A 22,318-nucleotide genomic window follows, 5' to 3' on the forward strand; every position below is an offset into this window, starting at 1 on the left:
TTTGAAGGAATTACATAATTATAATATAGTTTTTCTAAAATAGGGAGATTTCAATAATCTATGCAAGAACAGGTAAAATAAGTAGTAATCTTCAACATATTGAAAAATGGTTAATTTAAGGACTTGCATATTGGCAATATTTAAAAATTAAGTTCAAAATGTCACTTCTGATTTTCATCTATTAATATATTAATGAACACTGCCAAACTAACATAGGTATTAAAGATTTCCTGGAACGTTGCTAGAAAATTGATTTTAAGAGTTTCTCCTTGACCTCCTCTGGAAAGATTTAACAGATAAAAGAGCAATCAAGTATTAGTTGAATTTATAGATGAAAATTTTTCTTTGAAGGCCATGAAGAAACCATTGGACATGAACTCAATACACGCAACCATAGGCCTGTCAACATTTCTGTTGCAAACTTTATTTAAGAGGGTTTATCATCTCCATCATCTTAGAAACTATGAAGCTGTAAGTTGGCACACAAATTAGCAGCATGGATGCAAATTTGTTTACACAAAACATTTGAATCAGTTCAGCTGTTTTGATTTAGACATCAGCCAAAAAACCTTAACTCGGAGTTTCTCCATATATGTGAACGCTGAGTAAATATTTTGTCTAGACTATATAGTTCAGTCAGTTGGAGCACGGAGCCAATAAATCCAAGGTAGCACGTTTCATCTCCAAGAGATTTAATTGTATTTATTCTGCCTCGTCTCCTAACTTTGATCCGTTATCTTGCAAATGCAGCTTTTAGCAACACAGAGTTCAATATTAGAACATGCAGTTAGATCAGCATAAATACATTACAAACATTTGGGGGAAAATTCAAATTACACCTCCAATAACAGATTTGAAAGTGTCATTCCTATATATGGAAATCTACTTTGTATATTAAAACTAAAGTCATTTCTAAAACTTACAAATTACCTGAAGTCTTTTAACAGTATCTTACTATGTTTTAGTAGAATAACAACAGCCTAGATTCATATTCACTTCTCTATATTAACACACTCATGATAAAATACAACTTAAAAGTATATGTTTAAATTATTGACTGGTTGGTAGATCTCAGGTGCCCATTATGGTATTGCAAGAGGAAATGAAATTAACGTTTTTTTTCTACAGGTTTCTTTGAAATCAGACAGTACTCATAGTGTAAATAAGCAAACAAAAAGTAAAAGATATGTCCCTCTAGAAAGCTAATATTTGAGAAATTAGAATAATATAAAACAATAAAACAGAGCTGATAATTTTATTAAGTAACTGTGAAAGAGAAACAAGTGGCTAATGGGAATGTGAACAAGCCCAAGAAAAGGAATTTTAATTATCAGTTTCCCCTTCCCATCACCAGGATCAAGAAAAAAAATATGTCAGTTTGTAACTTAAAATTTCAATAAGCTGAAGTGAATTATTATAATATAATCAATTTTAAAATGGAGAAATTGGTTGATAGTCAATTTCCAACATTAAATAAAATTTGGCAATGGATAATTTTAGGCAAGAGAGTAGGAGACGCATTTTAGGTGTACTTTTATCCCTGACTTTTGCCAACTTTGGAGAAATCTACATCTAGCTGTTGTAAGATACAAAATTATTTTAAATAAGGATGTTCCATTAAAAGGTATCCAATGTAATAAGCTTACTCTATGAATAATCCATATGAAGGTATTTTTAAGATACCTGAGCTTTAAAAGTAAAAACATGGTTTAAAATGAGGTCTCTAAAAGTATATCCACAAAGAAAATTTTAATAATGCAAGTAAGAAAAAGGCTAGTTTATATTGGAAGAGTCAAAGTTCACAAAGGGCAAAAGTATTTTTGTTACATATAAAAATAAATTTTATCACCTTCACAAAAAAAGGTAACATTAATTTTGAGTACTTGAGTATAGTTTACTACATACATAGGTGTATTTTTTTCTTTTGTAGATGATGATGTATATTTCAGTGCCCCTATTTAATTTCTACGTTAATCTTTAAATGGAATGCTGTTTCTCACCAATATTATTTCATTTAGGTCTCTGTGTCTCTCTACATGATTACTTCAGGAAGTACTGGCTTAGATCTGGTCATGATTTCGGTTAGAGAGTGGTCTTTCCTCTCAGGGATATTTATTCCCATAAACCAATTAGGATTATGTGAAGAGAAACATGTACTGGACAGGGAATTTATTTATTTATTTATTCATTCATTCATTCATTCATTCAGAGAAAGAGAGAGAGAGACCACATGAGCATGTGCAATTAGGGAGGGGCAGAGAGAGAGAGAGAGAGAGAGAGAGAGAGAGAGAGAGAATCCCAAGCAGGCTCCACGCAGTCAGCATAGAGCCTGAAGCCTGGCTCAATTTCACCATCTGGAGATCACAACCTGAGCTGATATCATGAGGTGGGTGCTTAACCACCTGAACCACCAGGAGCCCCTGATAGGGAATTTAAAGACTGTTTTATACACTCTAAATCTTGGCAAGTCACTTCATTGCTCTGACCTGTCTCTTCTTTATGTAGCTATGCTCGTACATTTAGTTAGGATGTAATGATGGAATGAAGTAGACTATGTGGATAGAGCTTAGATATGATTTTTTAAAGTGTATTCCTTTGCCCTGACAAATAAATCTGATGTACATTCCCCGACTATTAGACACTAGACTAGATACAAGAACTTTCACATCATTAAAATTCTATAGAACTGAATGGAAGATTAAGGTACCAAATGGAACAAATTTATTTGCCATGGTTTACAATACAATTCGTAAACAATTTTACATCCACATATTATTTGTGAAGTTCATAAAATCATCTACATTCATAAATTTTATGTTTTACTCAAGAGTATTGGGTTAGGATCCAGGGATTATAAATTTTGGTTCTGTGTGTGTGTGTGTGTGTGTTTAATGCACCAAATAGTTTTATATCTATCTTATAGTGACATACATGTGTATTATTGTGCATTTACTTCACTTACTATTGCTTATAAAACTAAAAGTATCTTTCACATCTGTCATACAGGATCATTAAAAGAATAATTTTAGGCAGCTTAAGGAAAAAATGTTGAAGATTTTAATACAGAATGTATGTATTATGTAACTGTGAGATTATATAGGTTTACATATATGTATGTATATACTGAACATTAATTTTAGCCTTTCTTTTAAATTAAATTCTCAAGGTCTCAGGTTTTTCCTAAGAATGAAGTTTAATTAGTAAGCTAGTCACATATAGTTTCAACTTTTAATACGTTGATGAGTTTCTGAATGCCTTCTCATTTCAGATTTCACTCAACAACTAGCTAACCTTATGCTCATGGAAAGTCATTGTACATCTCTGGCTTCAGGAAATGTGGATAATTTGTAGATGGAGATAATAATCTGTACATAGGAGATAACAGCCATCTAGCAAGATGCTTTTTAGAATTCAAAGCAGGAAAATGAGGTAGAGAACCACTGTTTTAAAATGTAAACAATATACTTTAACAGAGATTTCTACATTAAAAAAAAAGATAAAACAAAGAATGCTATCTTGGTAATATTTCCCCAAACATAACAGTGTCTTATGTCCTGTCTCTATAGGAAGCACCTCTCAGCATTATGGAGTCAATCTGATGGACTTAGTTTAGTAGAAAAGTATAGCATAGTCCTAGATTTTTGAGATTTATTAAATCCATTTCTGCAGAATTTTTCCATTTATAAATTTCCTTTCAAAGTGGTATCCAACCGTATTTTAAAACATGTCATCGTTAAAAAAAAAAACGTTATCATTAAAACTATATAATCATAAATACTCCTTTAAAATCTGCTAACGTAACACAAAGGAAGTTATAACTTTGAACATTCAAAACTTGGTTTTTAAGAGAATCACTCATTACTTTTTATATATTTCAGTCACTTTCTGAACATTTAAACACCTCAAATTTAGTAGTATTCATTATTTTGGAAAATTTACTCATATCTTAGAAAGAGCTTAAATATTTCATATATCACTGAAATTGAAGATAATCTCTAACATTATCAATTGTTCTTATACTATCAATATTTCTCAAGTGTACTATTATTTACATGGTACTGTTATGAACTACACCATTTTCTTAAATAGATCACCTGAGAGAAATCTGTGATGTAAGTGCAGATGACAGGGACTGCATAAATTTTATGTTAATATGGCTTAAACATAATTAAAGCATGAGAATAAATTCAGAACAGATTTTCTAGATTGAAAAGCTTATAAATAAGTTGTGTCTAGATTATAAGAAATAAATAAGAATTTAATTTTAAATACTATTGCTTAAAGTTCTTTATGAGACATAAAAAAACACTCAATACACTGATTTTATTTTTATAGACTTGTAAGACTTGTATAGATTTTATTGAAGATATGACTAGTTATTTCTCTGAAGTACATATTATATCAGCCTCAGAAAATATTTTCATTCAAAAATTGTTTCGTTTTTTCGTCTGCAAAACAAGTGGTTAACAATTTTTAAAAATTATAACAAAACATATGTATTATATGTATATATATTATATAATCACTAATATTTTTATATGGTACTGATTGATACATGGTACATAAATATTGACCTTTGTGATCGTCTCCATTGATGTCATCTAAGCAAACCCTGTTAAAACTGAGAAGATATAGTAGAAAGAGAGTTGAACATGAACTTGAATGCCAGATGATCTTGTCTCAGTTCTAGAGCTAATGAACTTTCTTACCTAGTAAAAATCACTTACCCTTTTTAGGCATGTGCATTTCCTGAATAAAATAAGAGCAGTTAACTAGTTATATTTAAGAACTTGCCCAGCCCTGTAAAATATCACAATTTGTGACAAGATGAATCATCAAGTTCAGTAGGTATTATTAATCAATTGATATTAAATTAAAGTTCCTATGTAGGGAATGGAATTAGCCCAGGAACAGGGGTAACTTTTTTAAGCTATGGGTCTGCCCCTGTTACATGCTGCTAGGTCCTGAAGTAACTGTATTAAGTATGATAAGCAGAAGTTTCAAAGTATTTCTCCAATGTGTAATAGACTGGGAATATGGCCAAAGTGAAATAATAGCTAGTAAGAAGATGCCACATTTTTTTTATTTACTGCTATGTACAAGTTAGGGCTACAAGTTAGGGTTGAAGTATGAGGGAATTCACACTGGCTTTGCACATGAATGTGCATTTGAATAATACTAATGATAGCTACCAGTGTCAGATACCATATATGTTAGATATATAATATCCCTTTCCGTATAGACCTGCTGATATGGTACAAACTCCTTGTGTGTGTGTGTGTGTGTGTGTGTGTGTGTGTGTGTGTAATGAACTGAGTTTAGGAAAGTTGAGTTGCTAGTGCAAACATAACTGCTTGGCAAAATGATTATTTGACTTTAGGTCTCATAGCTCGAGAACTCTTGCTCTTTATTGTAGTGGGTCTCAAACCATAGAGCACATCAGAATTATCTGGATGACTTATTAAAAACACTAATGTCTGTGCCCACCTACCAGGGTATCTGTCTCAGGGCCTAGGGTGGGCACCTGAGAATTCATATTCCTAACAAGTTTTCAGAGGATGCTGATGTTATTTGTTCAGGAACACTTTGAAAATCACTGCAGTGCAAGTATTTAAAAACTGATAGAATAACATTGTGATATCTAATACCACGTGATTACCACTGATATAATTCAACTATAAGCTGTATGACTCTAATGTTTTAGACTTTTTTTAGAGGAGATTTCAGATAGGGTTGTTGTCAATAGGCCATGATTATATAGAAAATATTACTCCTTGGAAGCTTCAACCAGCACCAAGCAATAGCTTAGCGAAGGACTTGATGGCATGAAATACATTTGATGGCTACAAGATTGGAAGTTTGAGAGACCAAAGGATGACCATCAGCCGTGAGACCCCTGAATACTGGAAGGTATTCAACAAATTGATTTTTCTCAGTCACATTTGTAGAAGTGATATTCCTGATGAGAATGAGAGCCTTATAAGAGGCCCAGTTCTGAGAAAATCTTGTAGACATGAAAATTGATCTCTTTGGAAAATAACATGCATCACCCACCTGCTCACTCTAAGAGAAAAGATGAATTTGGTAACAGTCGTGTCTGTCCTAACATCCTTAATAGACCCCATCCAGAATTCAAATCAGAACTGCCACTGTGTCCATAAACTACACTGTCCTATGAGTAAAGGTAAGAGAAGAAAGAGGTACAAAGGGAAGCTATGTTTAAATGGATCTATAGACAAAATGGCCTCAAGTTTTATTTGTATCTCACACATTTTCTTAATCCTACACATTTTTTCTAATTTCTTTTACAATCGTTTTACTTCTAATCTTTCAAACACTGGACCTTAAAGTACAAAATGGCATATTTTCTCAAACAGTCATGTTGCCTAAAGTAACAGGTTCCTTAGTAGACACCTTGTTGGGTGCCTTCCAGTAATTTTTCAAAGCGGACAAAACATTGAAGCCATTTCTGGAGACCCTGATATTAAGTAGAAGGAAGTCATTTTTTGGCACACAAGAAATAAGTCGGAGACCACTAAAGTTCAGTTCAGTATCTTTCAGGTATTTGTATTTGAGATCTTAGGCAAATACCTTGCATTGGAAGGTTCCCACATGAGTACAAAGACATTAGTAATTGCTCTATCTCTTCTATATCCCACTTGTGATTGAGTTTTACTACATTTAGAATCATGTATAGATGCCATTTGCTGTTGCTTTATTATTTCATGTTTCCTTAGATACTAAACTGTGTGTTCAAGGAAGAGACATGTATACCACAGATTCTATTCCACTGTCCCACAAATAGTAAGGCTAATTAATATCATGAAGAGTAAGAACAACTACTGCAACTAAGTCTATGCTCCTAGAGTACTTTATTGAGTAATTCCATGCCTTAATTCCTTGAAGGATCTCAAAGGAGCTGGCATTAAGTTTGCAAGGGGCTGAAACCTGCTCCTGAATTATTTCTGCTCACACACATTTCTTACACTGGCTTGATGCAGCCTTCCCCTCAGCCCCTCGCCAGTCCCCCAACACCGGAAGATTCCGGAAAACACGGTGCTGCAAAATGACCTTTCAGAACAATTTCTAGGAGGTAACTGTCCAGGAGAAGTTAAGCTCAGAATTCTGGGAGCTGCTCAACCCTTTTCTGGGCGGTAAATTGGGTTGGCTTAGCAAGTAGGTGGTGTAGAGCCTCCCCAAAGGCGACGTGTTCATGGGGAAGGGAATTTGCCTGATGCCTGAGCCCATCTTTCTTCAGTCGTCCTGCTTCATTGTTATTCTGCAATGTGCTGCAACCCCCTTGCGCCTCCAGCTTTTAGCCCTCAGCTGGCCATTCCAGCGGCGCTGGGAGAGGACCACACGGTGACTTGGATGACCCCATGCTGTTTCATTTCTGCCTTTCCCCCTAGGTTCCAACTACACCCTTGTGCCTCCTGAACCCTGAACAGGACTATCTCCTGTTTCCCTTTCCCCCCAGCCAGAGAGCTGGGGTGGGGATGAAGGGATCCTAAAAGGGCAGCAGGCCGTTTACTTGCTCTCGAGTGAGTTTTTCGAACTCCCTAGGCGCCTGTCACTGGAGAATTTGAGTGAGGGGAGCGATGCGGTCAGCTTGGGGAAAGGGAGTTTTCTCGGTGCCCCCACCGGAGAGCGCGACAGCGGTGTCCAGCGCACCACCATCTAGAGTTCAGGGAATATAAACGCACTGTTACCTGCCACGCATTTCCGCCTCGGACACCCACACCCACGCGCCCACACGCTCCCGAGGCTTCCCGAAGGCCCGTTGGTGTCAATCCAGGTGGATCTCCTCCTCCCAACAATACACACGCACGCACCAAGGCCAAGTGAGGCGCTCAGTTTCAACCTCTGATGGTTCTTTGAAATTTCATGGAGTCTGCCCTTCTAGAAGAAATTAAGTATTCCCAAAGAACAAGACTGAAGGATACGCGGTCAAACTGCAGCAGCAGGACCCCTAACTCGAACACAAAATATTACCTCCCAGCACATGACTCAAACGTGCCAAACTAAAGGGAAGGGTTTTGATGGCTGCGATGGAGGGGTGGGGTGGTTGTTTGCTGTTATTATTGTTCGGTGAGGTCTTTAACTCACTCCACCCCCTTTTGAAAAGCCCCCTCAAGACAGGACATTTTCTGCCTGGTCTCACTATTGCCTTGAGGGTGAGGAATGAGGGTATCGAGGCTATCAGTCCCCGAAGAGACGCAAGGGTCTGAGACGTCCCTCGGGGCTCAGCCACCCTGGCTTCCGTGAAAGGTACTTCTGAGTTCGCTGAAGAGGGTGTGAAACCCGTTCTTCCAGAAGGAGCTCTGTGACGGGAGTAATATCTCCTTGGAATCCCAGAGCACGCAGAAACGTGGATCCTTCTCGAAGTCCGGGGCCTGCCAGAGGCCCTGGAAGTACGCCCTGACGCAGGGCGTGGAACGCAGCGCACTGGCTGGAGCCCACCTGTCGTCCGAGGTCAGTGCCTTCCGGTACCTTCGTACGGTTCCTGCACCTTTGCGTGGTACCTTTTGCTAGGGTTGCGTGATCCCCCGAGACGGAGCGTGGGAAAGTGGCCCCGAGTGTCTGCTTACGTGGGCGGGACGTTTCAGCACGACTAGGAGATTCACAGTTTCTATCTGAGTGAAACCTCAACAGACACGCTGCAGCTGCAGGCTGCATTTCGGAAACCTCTGCCTGACTGCGCGCGAGCGAGCATGTGCGTGTGTGTGTGTGTGTGTGTGTGTGTGTGTGTGTGTGTGTGTGTAACAGCCTAAAATAGGCATGCATCGGGTCTAAGCAGCTCCCCACCCCAATTTAGTGTCCTCCGTCGGCCACCTTTTATTTGAGATCCTGACAGTGGAGATAAAATGGCCAGATAAGGCTGGCTGTCATTTCAACCCCATAGGAGCGGTTCAGGCCTACCACTGAAGGCCACTTTGTCTTCTGCTCTGAGGCGTTTCCTCCCACTGAGCCTCTTTGTCGCTGTTTGCAGGCAGAGGTGAGATACGAAGTGATGAAAAGTATGGGCAGAAGGGGGAATTCTTGTGGCATGAGCTTTTCGCGTGGAAAACCGCGCACCTCGGACTTCTGAACACTCCTGCTATCCTGGAATAGGACCTGCAAAGCCCTTAAAACGCCTCCCCGTTCTGAGCTTTCCCGTGGGCCTGAGCGTCCAGAAGAAACAGCGTGGAAAACAAACTGGGGCATAGACATTGGGGGGAACACCATTTAAGCGATTTCAGGAATCACGGTTTTAGGAAAGCCTTGAGGAAAGCCTTTCACTGAAGTGAAATTAGAATAAAATAAGAAGAGGGGAAAGGGGAGGATAACCAACTGTTAAGATAGGCACCACCGCCGCTAGGGAACAGGTCTAAAGCATACAGCCCATGTAAGTTTGTTTCTCAGAATTTGAGGACAGCGTTCCAAGTTGTAAAATACAGGGGAAATCTTCCGAGTGGCAGGTAAGTGACAAAGAAGAATCTTATTGCCATTAAATGTTATCTAAGTTCCAAAAAAAAGAAAAAAAAAATTGGTTTTGAATGGGACCAAAGCAGAGTGTGACACACTCCTTCTCAAATGCCCCTCAAACTGGAATATACTCAGTGGAGACCAGTGATCTCAGTCCAAAGTCCAGGAGCTGTGAGGAGAGGAGAGGGGTCCTGTTTCCAGTGCCATTTAAACCAAATTAACGCGCCCTTCCTTTCAGTGGCGCGTCTTATTCGGAAAATACGGTAGGTGCGGGCAGCCGGGCGGTAATTGCAGGCTGCGCGGTTCGGTGTTTGTCAGGCTGGCGTGCTCGCCCTGCTTCGGAGACTCCCTCCCCCCATCTGCCCCTCGAATGTGTTTTCGCTCAACAGGTATCACATGAAAACTCGCACTTAACCCCTGGTCATCCTCTAGCAAGAGCCACCCCAACATTTTTTCGTGCCTGGACCTGCTGCTGCCTCCCTGCGCCTCCCCCACGCGGAGCGCGCGTCTAGCAGTCAGCCCCAGGGCCATCCATGAACCACCGACTCCCTGTGGCAGACGAACTAAGCATAAACGTGAGGCTCCTCGCACGTCGAGCCGGCGACGGAAACGAACCCATTGTAAAAGCAACCCGAGACACGTTTTGTGCACTAGGCAGTGTAGTTACGCCGCTGAGGACAAGCGTTTTGCCTTAGAGCTACGCTGGAGGCTCCAGGAAAGGGGGGGGGGGGGAATCAAGCTTTAAGGAGCAGGTTGGGATTACAAGACAGTTGCTGCCACAGACACCGGAGGCGACTTCCTGGCATTTAGGGATGTAAATTAAAATTCGAGACATGCCACCCGCGGTTGCTCCTAATAGAAGGAGAGGTAACCCCTCCAGCTCCCTCCACCCAAAACATGAATTATCATTTCCACTGAATGCAAATGGACTGCCTTCTGTGGGGGGACAGCCAGCTGCAAGCTGGACAATAAACTGTTTCATAGAGACGCGGCCCGATTGCGGTTCAGAGAGGCACTCCTTTACAAAGGAAGAAGCGTCCAGTTTGTGTTGACAGCCGTGGTGCGCCTGGGCCAAAACACCCCCCACCCCCCACCCTCCACCCCCACCCACCCCCGACACACAAGACACCCGAGATTTGGAACTAGCTTCACTGAAAGCGACATCCATCGCATCTATTCGGGCTGCCATGAGTATGGGGAGGTGATTTTTCAAAACCGATGGCATGAGTCATAAACATCTCCTGAGTATTCTTTGCAGCAATTAATGGGCGGCCGGGTGCAGGAGAAGTTGTGGAACAGAACTGGGGATCTATTTTCTCTCCGAGGACAGCTTTGCTTCCAATGATTCCGACTGTCCCTTGCTTTCCTGCTTAGGAATACATTTTACATCCCACCCACCTCCTCCCCTTGTCTGTGCATGTGACACTCACTCTACCTGTCTGAACGCCGAGACTTGCTGGGGATTTTCTTTTTGGTCGTCAGCTAATGACTTTCCTCCTACCTTCATTCATTCCCCAAAGGTGGATCCTTACACTTCGTGGCGTCTCAGACCCTTTTAAAGCCTCATTTTAAGCCAGTCCTCTACCACAGGACCCAGGGAAGCTCCCCAACCATTTATCAATGCACAAGAGCCCACGTAGTAATAATTCACATATGCACTCAGACATTTGTGTTAGTAGGGGGATGCTTGGAAGACCCCTGTGCCCTAATGCATTTAACAGCACATTCCTGGTATGTCAGTAACTTTGCGCCCTGAAACGGTTAAAAAGCATTTGCACGAGTGTCTTTAATATAAATATTCTAGCCCAGGCATCAAACCCCACTGGTTTCAGTAGAAATCAAGGTAATCCTCACCACCAAGTAAAGTCTTGCAGAGGAATTCTGCCTGGATCTCCACTAGTTAGAGGCTATACGAACCAACTCACGTATTCGTTTGAGCATACTGCAAGAATATTTATTGAGCACAAGCTCAATCACTGCATTGAACGCCAAATCTGGCAAGCAAAATGCATTTCCTATGGGGGGGGGGAGAGCTGTGAATCAACTCCTTCTTCAGTATTATTATCATTATTTTATCGGTGCAAATTGCAAAGTAAGCTACCAGCCTTTTTCCGGCGACAAGTCAGCTCACCAACATACAAAACAGGGGGGACCCCCGAAAGCAGACCTACCTTTCACACAAGACACCGTCAATAAAAAGACGAGATTCCAAAACGTAAATCCACTTTTAATCCCCATTTTCTTCATCAGGATGAAGTCCAGGCGGCCACATTTAGCGCATCTTCTGGTGCCAGGCTCCCGGGGTTTGGATTCCTTTGCTCGGCTTTCCCCTTTGCGGATCCCTTTCATATTATTCGCGAGCTCCTAATTCCTGCTCCTCAGCCCGGCGCAGTGGAGTTGTTGCTGTTGTTGGTGCGCGGTCACAGCTCGGAGTGAATGGTGTTTCTGGGATACCACAGCAACCTTGACGAGGACTCAACCATCTCTCCAACGGGGGCACAAAGTCTCTGCTACTCTGGATTCTGTCTTTTCCTGTGCTTTTTTTTTTTCCCCTCCACCAAAATCTACCTCAATTCTAGCTCGTTATAGCAACCACCAGAAACCACTAGTGAGCTGCTTCTTCAAGCCCAGCTCCGCTCTCTGACAAACTCCCCACAATATTTGAAATTAAGGGGCTTGGTTTCTTTTTCCCCCCGAATGGATCAATTCCGCCTGTAAAAGCAGCCGGAGAAATATGATGTTAGTGAGCTCCCCATTGCAGCTTGTGAATACAGAAACATGTTTGAGGAATATTTTAATCGGAGGATCTGTGTTGCTTTTGGGGAAACCATGCTGATAACGAATCGGGCTCCATCGATGCCCACGTCCTTATAATGGGACATGTGTTACTACTGTAGTTGCAGTATATTTCAGGCAGGCGTCTCGCATTTATTATCCCATGATTTAATTGAAAAAGAAGATCACGGAGAAGAATTTATTTGCACACATGCATTTACATATGCAAATGCCTACGTGTGAGCCCGTAATCAGGTTTCTATGGTTCGGTAAACCGATTTCATCCGTGACTAGGGCGGGGGTGAGGTGGAGAGGGAGCCAGTCATTTCCCCAAATAGTTCGCCCTTTCATCCTCCCCAGCCGCTTTTGGGCTAATGTGTGCTGCAGTTAAACTACTTTATCTGTGGTAGTTATCTAGAACAGACTCATTTGTCTTAATTCTGAACCAGTCCCAAGTATGTAAATGGAAGGTTTCTTTCAAAACGCACAATGTATGTATCTATACATCTGGACGTGGCAGCTCCACACGCCATTCAAGGGTTAACACTGCACAAGGAAAGAGTTCTTGCGCCATCTACTGGCCATCGCTCAGGTACCGGCTCCCTTTTCCCATCTATAGGGGATCCTGTTTGCTTCCTCCCAGGGTGTAGGGGAGCTGTGTCCTGAGACCAGCGCTTTTTGCCTCCTGTGTGCCGATTTCTTAGTCTTTTTTGTCTGATCCTGGCCCAGATCTAACAATCCGCAAGTTCCTTAGACTAGGTGACGGACTGGTAATCTGACTTTTCTGGAATCTGATCCCATCTCAGGAGGGGGTAGGGCTGCCGCACTGGTTCTGGAATAGATATTTGCAGCGGTTCCTGGCTCCATTTGCTTGCTGAAGGCTATGGGGATCAGCACCTATCTGCAGGGCATTGTCAAGAGGACTGCCCAATTTGAGTTTGCATCCCTCCACATTGTCCACAAATGATGCCCCCGTCCCATACACTCCAAGATCACCCTTGATCAGCTTTTGTCCCTGGGCTCAACGTGAAATTGCCGGCTCAGGGGAGCAAGGTTGTTGCATCTGGAGGGAATTCTGCTCCGGGAAGTGGGCACACTGCGAGTGTCTATAGGGGTGCGTGTTGAGTGGGCTCAATCTGCAGGCGTAGGAAGGATTCTAAGCTCTCCGGGTACGTAGCATTTTGTGTGGGTCTACGATTCTCCCAGGAGTATGTACGTGTGTGTGCAGTTGTGAAGGGTGTGTATGTGTGTGTGTGTGTATGGAAGGTGAGGGAAGGTGTGATTTTTTTTTTAATACGTGGGTGTTTTCCCAAATGTGTTTGTGTAGTGTATATGCGTGTGCATGCATGTGTCCGCGCGCGCGCGCGCGCGCGTGCGTGTGTGTGTGTGTGTGTACTAGACAGGGATTTCTCCTCTGGGTGAGGAGCCTTAGCAAGAGGCAGAAGCTGTAGACGCCCAATTGACCTCATTAAATTCGGAGAGGTAGATTAAGGGCGGTGTGCCCCACACTGTTCCTTCCCACCAGTGCTTTCTTTTATGGTCCAAATATGCAGGTTTTGAAGGGGAGTGGGCAACAAGGTTGAGACTAGACCGCGATTGGGAAGATCAACACTAAAAACGTCATTAGCTTGTTCAGACACCTTGGTGGCAGCGCTGACATTGATTTTAGTCAAGATGTCAGGGTTGTTGCTGCTGTTGGTGCCTTTGCTGGACTGAACAAAGAGTTAGGTGCAAACAAGTCCTTGGAACTTAATTGAAACACTTGACAAAACCCTTCTTACCAAGTGTGCAGAGGTTAATCACCTCAGCTGAATACACTTTGTATTAAAACAAAAATCTTGGGTGCATGTAATCTATTTGAACACGTGGCTATATATAACAGACAGGAGGACTTTAAAACAACAACAACAACAACAACAACAACAAAAACCTTTTCTTTTTCAAAAGAAGTATTTTAACAAGAATTATTGTGCAAAATGAATTTTGACGATGGGACCATCATGAAGAGACCATCATGAAGAGACCAATTTCTAATGTTTACTTTCAAACATGCTACTCCAATAATTCAATTATGTTTTCCTAAACAAATCCTGCATATCATGTCAATGTGAAGTTGTTAAAAGATTAATCTGAGAGCTCATAACATTTAATAATAGTATAGTTTTCAGTTTTTATGGCTCACAACAAATCATGAAACTTTTTTTTTACCGACACTTTCCAGATTCCCAGACATGGAAAATCATATTTTATATGATGAACAAAGATAATATAATATTAATCCAATACACTTAGTGTTGGATTGCACTCTTGTCTTTCCTGCTAAGCAGTCTACTCTCCAAGAGAGCATTTCCAAAGGTATTCCAGAAACAGTATCATCAGCCAAAATTCTGGAGAAGTCCCTCAGTTTCTCCAGAAGGAAAAACACAGTGTCTAAATTTGGGAGGAAGAAATCATTTATCTCACCTAATCTGTAGGAAAGCAGCACAGTTATATATAGATTTGTTTAAGACTGTTAGAAAATGAAGATTTAAAAAATAGCTAGCATCATCACAAGCATTAAGTGCTTACTGTATGCCTGACATTGTGTTATGTTCACATGGCATATCTTATTCAATCTTGTTACAACTTGCTGAGACAAGTACTACAAATATCCTCATTCTTCTAGGTGAAGAAACTGATACACAAAGTTAATTAGCTTGCCTTGCGAGAAGTAATATAACTAAAATGAAATATGAACCTATGATGTCCAATTTCTGAATTAGCATGTTTGCCCACTATATTGTCTTATGCTAGCACCCAAAGATGTTTGTTTTAAAATACTCTAATAACAAAAATATGATTTTTATATAAATTTACCTGCATATTCATAGAAAAGTAAAGATTTATAAAGTAATTTAAAGGTGATCAATTTTTAACATATGTGTGTACATGTATGAAAATCTTATTTTTTAATTTTTTTTACTTGGTTAATTACTACCACCATCCCTTCCCTTTCATATAGTTTATATACTTTTTTTTTTTTTACTTCTTGCAGCCTATTGATCTTCTCACATACAAGTTAAGGAAGAAAGTGACTTGGCAAGGATCATCAAGCCAATCACAATGATTAAGTACCCTTGAGAGCTTTTAGAAAGAGTTTAGATCAGAAATAGACAGGTTCTTTACACTGGAAGTGTCAGATTTCCATTCCTTTTCAAGTCCCCCCAAATTTGCATGGAATAAAACTAAGTTTGATCTCAAAACAGAGTGTAGTTGTCACTTAAAAGGCAGAAAATGTGCACCTTTTCAAAAATTGCTTCATATTAAACCAGTGCTCAGTATGTATTTACTCTGTTTTAGCATCATAGGGGCAACATCACACAAAAATGATAAAGACATAGTAAGTACACTGAGAGAAATCAACAAAGAATTGGTAAGAGGTTCCCTTTAATTTGGAAAAGAAGTATTTATACCTTTGACAAAGTTATGAATTTAGAAAGTGTTTTTTAAATTTATATTTATATCACAGATATACAGGTTTACATGAGGATCTTTTTCTAAATGCAGTATTTATTTTGTTATAGAAATGTTCCTGCCTGTTAGACTTGAATGTCCTCTTATTGTAGAGATACAATTTTTAATGAAAAGGCTCAAATTCAAATTGTGGTTTTATCAGGGTAAAAACAAACCAGTTAGAGTAAAATAAAACTGTTAATTATTTACAAGTGATCAAGCAGACCTTTTCTTACTTTTTTTTTTTTTTTGCAGTTTTTATATAGAATGCATTCCCAACACAGTAGGAGAAAAGTAAGAACTCATTTTCTCATTTTTTTTTTCTGTAAATGCCCATTCTCAGATTCATCCTGTGTGACCTCCCCAACCCCTGGGAAATAAAACATTTGAATTTAAATGTTGACTCTAGAATAATGAGGGAATTCTAATTCAAGTCTATATATTTCCTCGATTTGCAATAGTTCCTATTTGGTTGAGGAGAAAAGAAAGAGATCTAATGTTCATGATAACATTACTTGTCTTTAAACGATCATATTTAAGGATATAAATTACCAGGTAGATAAAAGTATCTGTCCTGCTATTAATCAGGGGGTATTCCTAAGAGGTGGAGATGAGCCTCTTGGAAGTGTTAACTACGTGTGCCTTCCTAGGCATTCATTCCTCTTATGTCCTGACTCCTCTTTCAGTTTCAATAAGAGTGAGGCTTAACAGGTATTTCAGTCTTTTAAGCTTTAGCCATATTAAGAAGGTCAGAGACTGAAGTTTCTATGTCACATAAGGGTAATAATTTTAAAGAGTGAGAGAATGAAAAACCTTAAAACTGAAGGCAGTGTCTATTGGTGTATCCATACAGAGCATACTTGGACTTCATAAAAAAGCTTGTTTAACATGAGTTACATATGCAATAAATTTAGTGCATTAATATTCAAACTTTCTTAAGTGGTGTATACTAACTAAAGGCAATGCAATATATAGTATATAAATAGTTAAATATAAGCTATATGAGCGCATTTTCCTGAAAGAAAAGAACCATGGTGAGTAGCTGGGGGACATGTAGTCCTAAAAGAAAAAATGATAAAAATGGGAGAGAATTTTAAAGATCTTTCTGTTTGTCTTGGGGTAAATTTCACTCTCCTGCTAACCATAGGCCTTACATCACTTAACTTGTCTCGGCATAAAGGGATAGAAATTAAAAGTCAAGCAAAAAGTGTCTTTGCTGAACAATCAGGATCATCCAGGTCTCTTCTTTCCATAAGGAATAAAGTTGTTTTGCTGACATAATTTGAATAAATCTCAACTCCCAGTGTAGCAGATCTTTTTTATCATCATTTCTTTATCTCTAATAGTTACGTGATATCAGCCTCAAATGAACTTGAGAATAAATACTTAGAGAACATAAAAGTGTATATTTAAAAAAAATTACCAAATCTATCAAAATTACTGTCAAAATGTAATGCGTACTTGATTTCATACCCTGAAGTTATCTGCCAATTAACTCATTATTATCCCTTAAAAATATAGTAGTCTGACTTTATTATCATCTGCATATTCTCTGCTAATCTTCAAAATTGATTATAATTTCTTGAGATAAATATATATTTTCAAATCTTAAAACCACTAATACATTTTATTGCAGCTTTTTAGTCTATCATAGGGTAGGTAGGTAGGTAGGTAGCATGTATGAGACCTTCTTTATTTTGTTTCATTTATCTACTTAAACATCAGTTTTATGGAATTTTACGGAAAAATCTAAACACTAGCAGTAAAGAATTTTACAACTGAACGTTAATTCTGGAAAAGGTGCATGTATTTACTTTTAAATTATATTGAATCACAATATTAGAAGCCCAAGCTAAACAAAAAGCAGCCCACAGGTAGAAGGCAAGCATATGTCACCTGTGCCTGGAATTTCCTTTCACAAGACAGAGAAGTGGTTTGGCTGGCGATAAGGCAGAATTCATCAACTTCTTGTAAATAGAATTATGAAGTTATTTTCTTCTAAATATTTATAATGTCTTAAACTAGAGGAACCATTAATAATAAGAGTGATGGAGGTTTCACAAATTTTAAGTCTGTAATCCATATATGGGTATACATGTGCTTGTGTCTGAACCATGTTAATTGTATGAATATACATTACTGCATAATTTGATCCAAAGTTTAAACTTCCCAATGATCACTAACAACGCTGTTATTTCACTGGTTTTTCAAATTTATCTAAAATTAACAAATGTTGAAATATATCCCAGAATAAGAGTGCAGGAAGCCAAATAATATAAGCATCCCTTCTTCAAAGGAAGATAACAGTGACCTTGACTTAAAACGATCATTTTGGCCACTAAAGGAAAGAAAATCAATGAAGCTGATTTTGGTTTGGCTACACAGAATCCAATTTGGATTGTAAGTGCAAATATCTGTCCCATCTGGAAGGGGATCAATTTCATCTTTGCTCTCTGTGTAGAAAGTATCATTCTCATCTATGTGCTCATTCATTTATTTAAGAAATCATTTTGAGCTCCTATTGCAAGGAAAAAGAAAAAAAAAAACAACAAGAATTACACATTGTTTTCAAGGAGCTTACATGTAACTGAAGAGGTAGAATATATTCTCAAGTAACAATAGTGAATATCAGTGTAGCAGAACCACTTTAAGAGGGATGCCTATAAAATGACAAAATGGTGGGAGATTATTTATAACTGGGAGAACTGGAGAAAATCTCAAATAAGGGAGATAGATTTAAGCCATTCTAGAATCATCAGGGATGTTTGACAGGAAAAATTTTAGTGGAGCTGTTGTTTTCCAGAAACATTACGAGTTAGAGAATATAGGAGCACATTTAGAATTTAGTCAATTGGGTTACCTGACCTGTTTAGAGAAGTCATGGCAGATGAGGCCAGAAAGATGAAATCAGCAGGGAGAGGTGGGAATTGGGAGACAATAATAATCCTTGCCAATATTTCCTCCAATTTTTTTCTTTAATTGGTCGTAATGATTGGTCACTTCAAACAAATCTCCAATGGCACATTTTTAAGCAACTTAATCAATGGATTGTTTCATTGAATAAGCAAATCAATTTGTTTTGTTATTTTGTATGCAGTGGTTTATAAAAAGAATCAATTTAACCTTTCAAATTGAAGTCATCAGACATTTATTATAAGCACACTAAATAAGGTTCATTAATTATCAAATGATATAATTAATATAAATATATAAGAGTAACAAAATAGATAATATATAATATTAACATATATCTGTGGTTAAGTCTAGAATATTTTTGTCTCTGATTGTATATAGTAACATTACAAATAAGTGCTATATTTGAAAATGCATAGAGAATTTACCTCATTATCCAGTATATGAATACCAATCTGAATTTTGGGGAGATTTCCACATGCCTGGAGTAGGCTTGAATGAACCCTGAATCTATTGCATGACATAAAACTTCATTATGGATACAATTAGCAAAAGTATCTGTTAGGAGGTTAAGCTATCCAACAATTGCAATGTGATCATCACTCAGTTTGTCCATTTCTATTTTTTAGAGTGTGCTTCTCTAGAGAGGAAAATAGTATTGATTCTTATTTTCCCAATAAACTCAGCCCTTTTCTAAATTAAAAAAACAATCAAAACACAATCGAAGCAAACAACAATAATGACAAAAGAAACAACAAACATAATAACAAAAATAATAAATGACTATTCCTGGTTAGTATCTTGTACTGTCAGTGATTGTAGAAAGTGGGGAGAAGGAATATGATGAATGAACACAAAGTCTTCCTTTACAAAGGAAAAACAATTAAATAAATGCTTTACTAAGTCTGGATCAGCATGTAGTAACACCCTTAAGATAAACAAACTAGGATTGAAAATGCCTTTAGGGTAAGGAAGCTATAATTTTTTAATAAGGGAATAAGCCTTAATTTTTCATCTATAAAATGGGAATAGCTTTACCTCACAGAGTTTTTGTTAACTCTTTCAAGAGTGTAATAGTATAAGAAGTTATGTTTTACATTTATTACTCCATACTTTTTCATGTTACCTTTAATGTGTGAATGGTGAAATCCCACCAAAAATATTTCCAAGTCCTAACCCCTGGAACCTATGAATGTGATCTTTATTTTTAAAACAAACAAACAAACAAACAAACAAACAAACAAACAAACACTTTGCAGGTATATTTAAGATAAAGATCTTGAGATGAGTTCATCTTAGATATAGGGTGGAGCCTAAATTCATGGCAAGTATCCTTAAAGAAGAAAGAGAGGGACCTAAGGCAGAGGGCACAGAGGAGGAAACAGATATGATGAATGTACAAGGATGGAATGCTAGAGTGCTGGCGATCACCAGGAATTAGGAGACAGGCACAGAATGAGCTCTCTCTCAGAGCACCCAGAAGGAATCCATCCTGTTGACATCTTGATTTCAAACTGTGAAAGAATAAATTGCTATTGTTTTAAGACAAGTTTCCAGTAATTTGTTATGGCAGTGCTCGAAAATAGTACAGTACCCAAAATTGCCAATGACATTTGTCTTATGAATATGACTACTAGATATCAATTTGATCTCTGATACCTGTAATCTCTCTTCCTCTCCCAAATACCCCCAATGAGCTCTTCTTCCTGTCCCCATCCTAAATGGGAGCATTCCTCACTGGAAAATGTTGAGATCTCTATGAAATTTCATTAATATTCCTTTATTTCAAAATATTTATCTATTCTTATGACTATCACCTCTTTTAGGATGAGTTTTGTATAAATCTCTGTCTGATCTAAAGCTCTCAAGCCCCAGCTGGAGCTCTAGCCACATACATTTTGTTCTCTTCTTAATATTCCAGACTCAATGTGTACTCATCCTCTCCCATTACTCCTCCTTCCCCAAATTTGCTTCTTCAGATTGAACTTCCCTGTAATCACTGCCTTTTTCATCCCAGCTACTCAGTCAAAAACTCATTTTTATACCTCTTTCTTTCTTATACTTGTGGTAGAGTCAAATACTAGTGTCTGAAAATGTATCCTTTATATTAGACTCCACTGTGACCCTATCCATCTACTGCCCTCATCTGAGCTAGGTAGTAGTTTTCTCATGAATATGTTATTATAGGGAACCCGCCCCCCCTTTCCTCCCCCCCCCCCAGTTACCCTGGCTGTGTTCAGGCTTGCAGCTTCTGCTCTATTCTAATATTTACTGAGTATAATAATTTTATCATGGCTTTTGCCCTCTCAAACAACCTTCATGGATCTCCATTATTATTATCTTCAGGATAAATTGACGGTCTTAAATCTCATAGACAAGCCCATTCATGGATATTTCCTCAGTCTGGTGACTACTTTCTGATCAATGCACAGTCTGAATGTGTTTGTATCTGCAATGTTGCTCTCTTGGCCTTTAATACTTGCTTATCTGGGGGCACCTGGGTGGCTCAGTTGGTTGAGTGTCAGACTTCAGTTCAGGTCACGACCTCATAGTTGATGGGTTCAAGCCCCGCATCGGGCTCTGTGCTGACAGCTCAGAGCTCAGAGCCTGGAGCCTGCTTTGGATTCTGTCTCCCTCTCTCTCTGCCCCTCCCCCACTCACATTCAATGTCTCTCAAAAATAAATAAACATTATTTTTTTTTTTGAAAAATACTTGCTTATCTGTTATTAGCCTATCTAAATTCCATCAATGCTGAGTTCAGGTCTAATTATCTCCAGGCATGTTGTATTTGTCCATTTCAATGGACTTTAAGCATATCTTTGTTTTTTAAGTCTGTAGGTTATCTTGTGACATTTATCACTGCTTTCCTTTACTTTTGTTTTGTTATTTGTAGTTAATGTCTTGGTAAATACATTGAAATGTGCTAGGATTTAACACGTATCTTTAAAATCTCCACAATATACCCTTTTCATGTTATACACTTAATATATTTTTGCTGAATGCCTAGTATATAACATTTTGGCAACTTAACTCTTTGAGATTATTTACTATTTAATTGATGTAAACATTGGTGTGTGTATGTGTATATGTATGTATGTGTATATATGCCAGAGAGCAGGGGGTGGGGGGAACGTACATGGTGCAAAGAAAGAAAAGAAAGGAAAGAAGGTTTGTGTCCACTAACATTAATTATAATAAAAGGTTTGAAACTAATGCCAGAAAGACGACTCTCCGATTTCTTCCTTGGCTCTGAGACACTCCAGTTTCCCATGCAAAAGCAGTTCTGTCTAACTGTTTGGCAGATTGTTTGAGCTGGAATTAAATGTGCACAGCTGGTACCATCTGCTGCAAATTTTTTAATTCTCGTTATCTCTTAAACAGCTTTTGGTTTTGTTTTATTCATAATTCATTTATGGAGAATGAGGAAGACCTTTCAGGGTCTTAATATTGTTTAATGGATGCATTGCTGGTTCACAACTTAGTAAACAATGGTAGACTCTGGTTTATTACTAATACTACATATGTACCTAGCTTTACTGATGACCAGACTGGTTTTCAAACTAAATCCAAGGTTAGTTTTGAATAGTCAAACAAAGTAGTTTTTAAATTATGTGTTATAATAATAACACTTCAATTATTTACCTTTGTTTTTCATCGTGTTTTTCATTTATT

The 22,318-nt window shown here is 38.5% G+C and overlaps 1 protein-coding gene across 6 annotated transcripts in view; it reads right to left on the minus strand.

Annotated features, from left to right (window-relative positions):
* The window catches only part of CSMD3 (CUB and Sushi multiple domains 3), a 1,263,431-nt gene extending 1,251,347 nt beyond the window's left edge, over window positions 1–12,084 (minus strand). For 3 of the 6 annotated variants that reach the window (XM_058698868.1, XM_058698869.1, XM_058698867.1), the window contains exon 1: window positions 11,637–12,084. In XM_058698868.1, the coding sequence (XP_058554851.1) occupies window positions 11,637–11,814 (178 nt within the window). In that variant the 5' untranslated portion in view covers window positions 11,815–12,084. The remainder of the gene's footprint in view (window positions 1–11,636) is intronic. The other 3 variants (XM_058698873.1, XM_058698872.1, XM_058698871.1) reach the window with 1 other exon arrangement.
* Window positions 12,085–22,318: the final 10,234 nt, after the last annotated feature.

Source organism: Neofelis nebulosa, chromosome 14, assembly GCF_028018385.1.
Source record: "Neofelis nebulosa isolate mNeoNeb1 chromosome 14, mNeoNeb1.pri, whole genome shotgun sequence".
NCBI classification, from domain to species: Eukaryota; Metazoa; Chordata; class Mammalia; order Carnivora; family Felidae; genus Neofelis; species Neofelis nebulosa.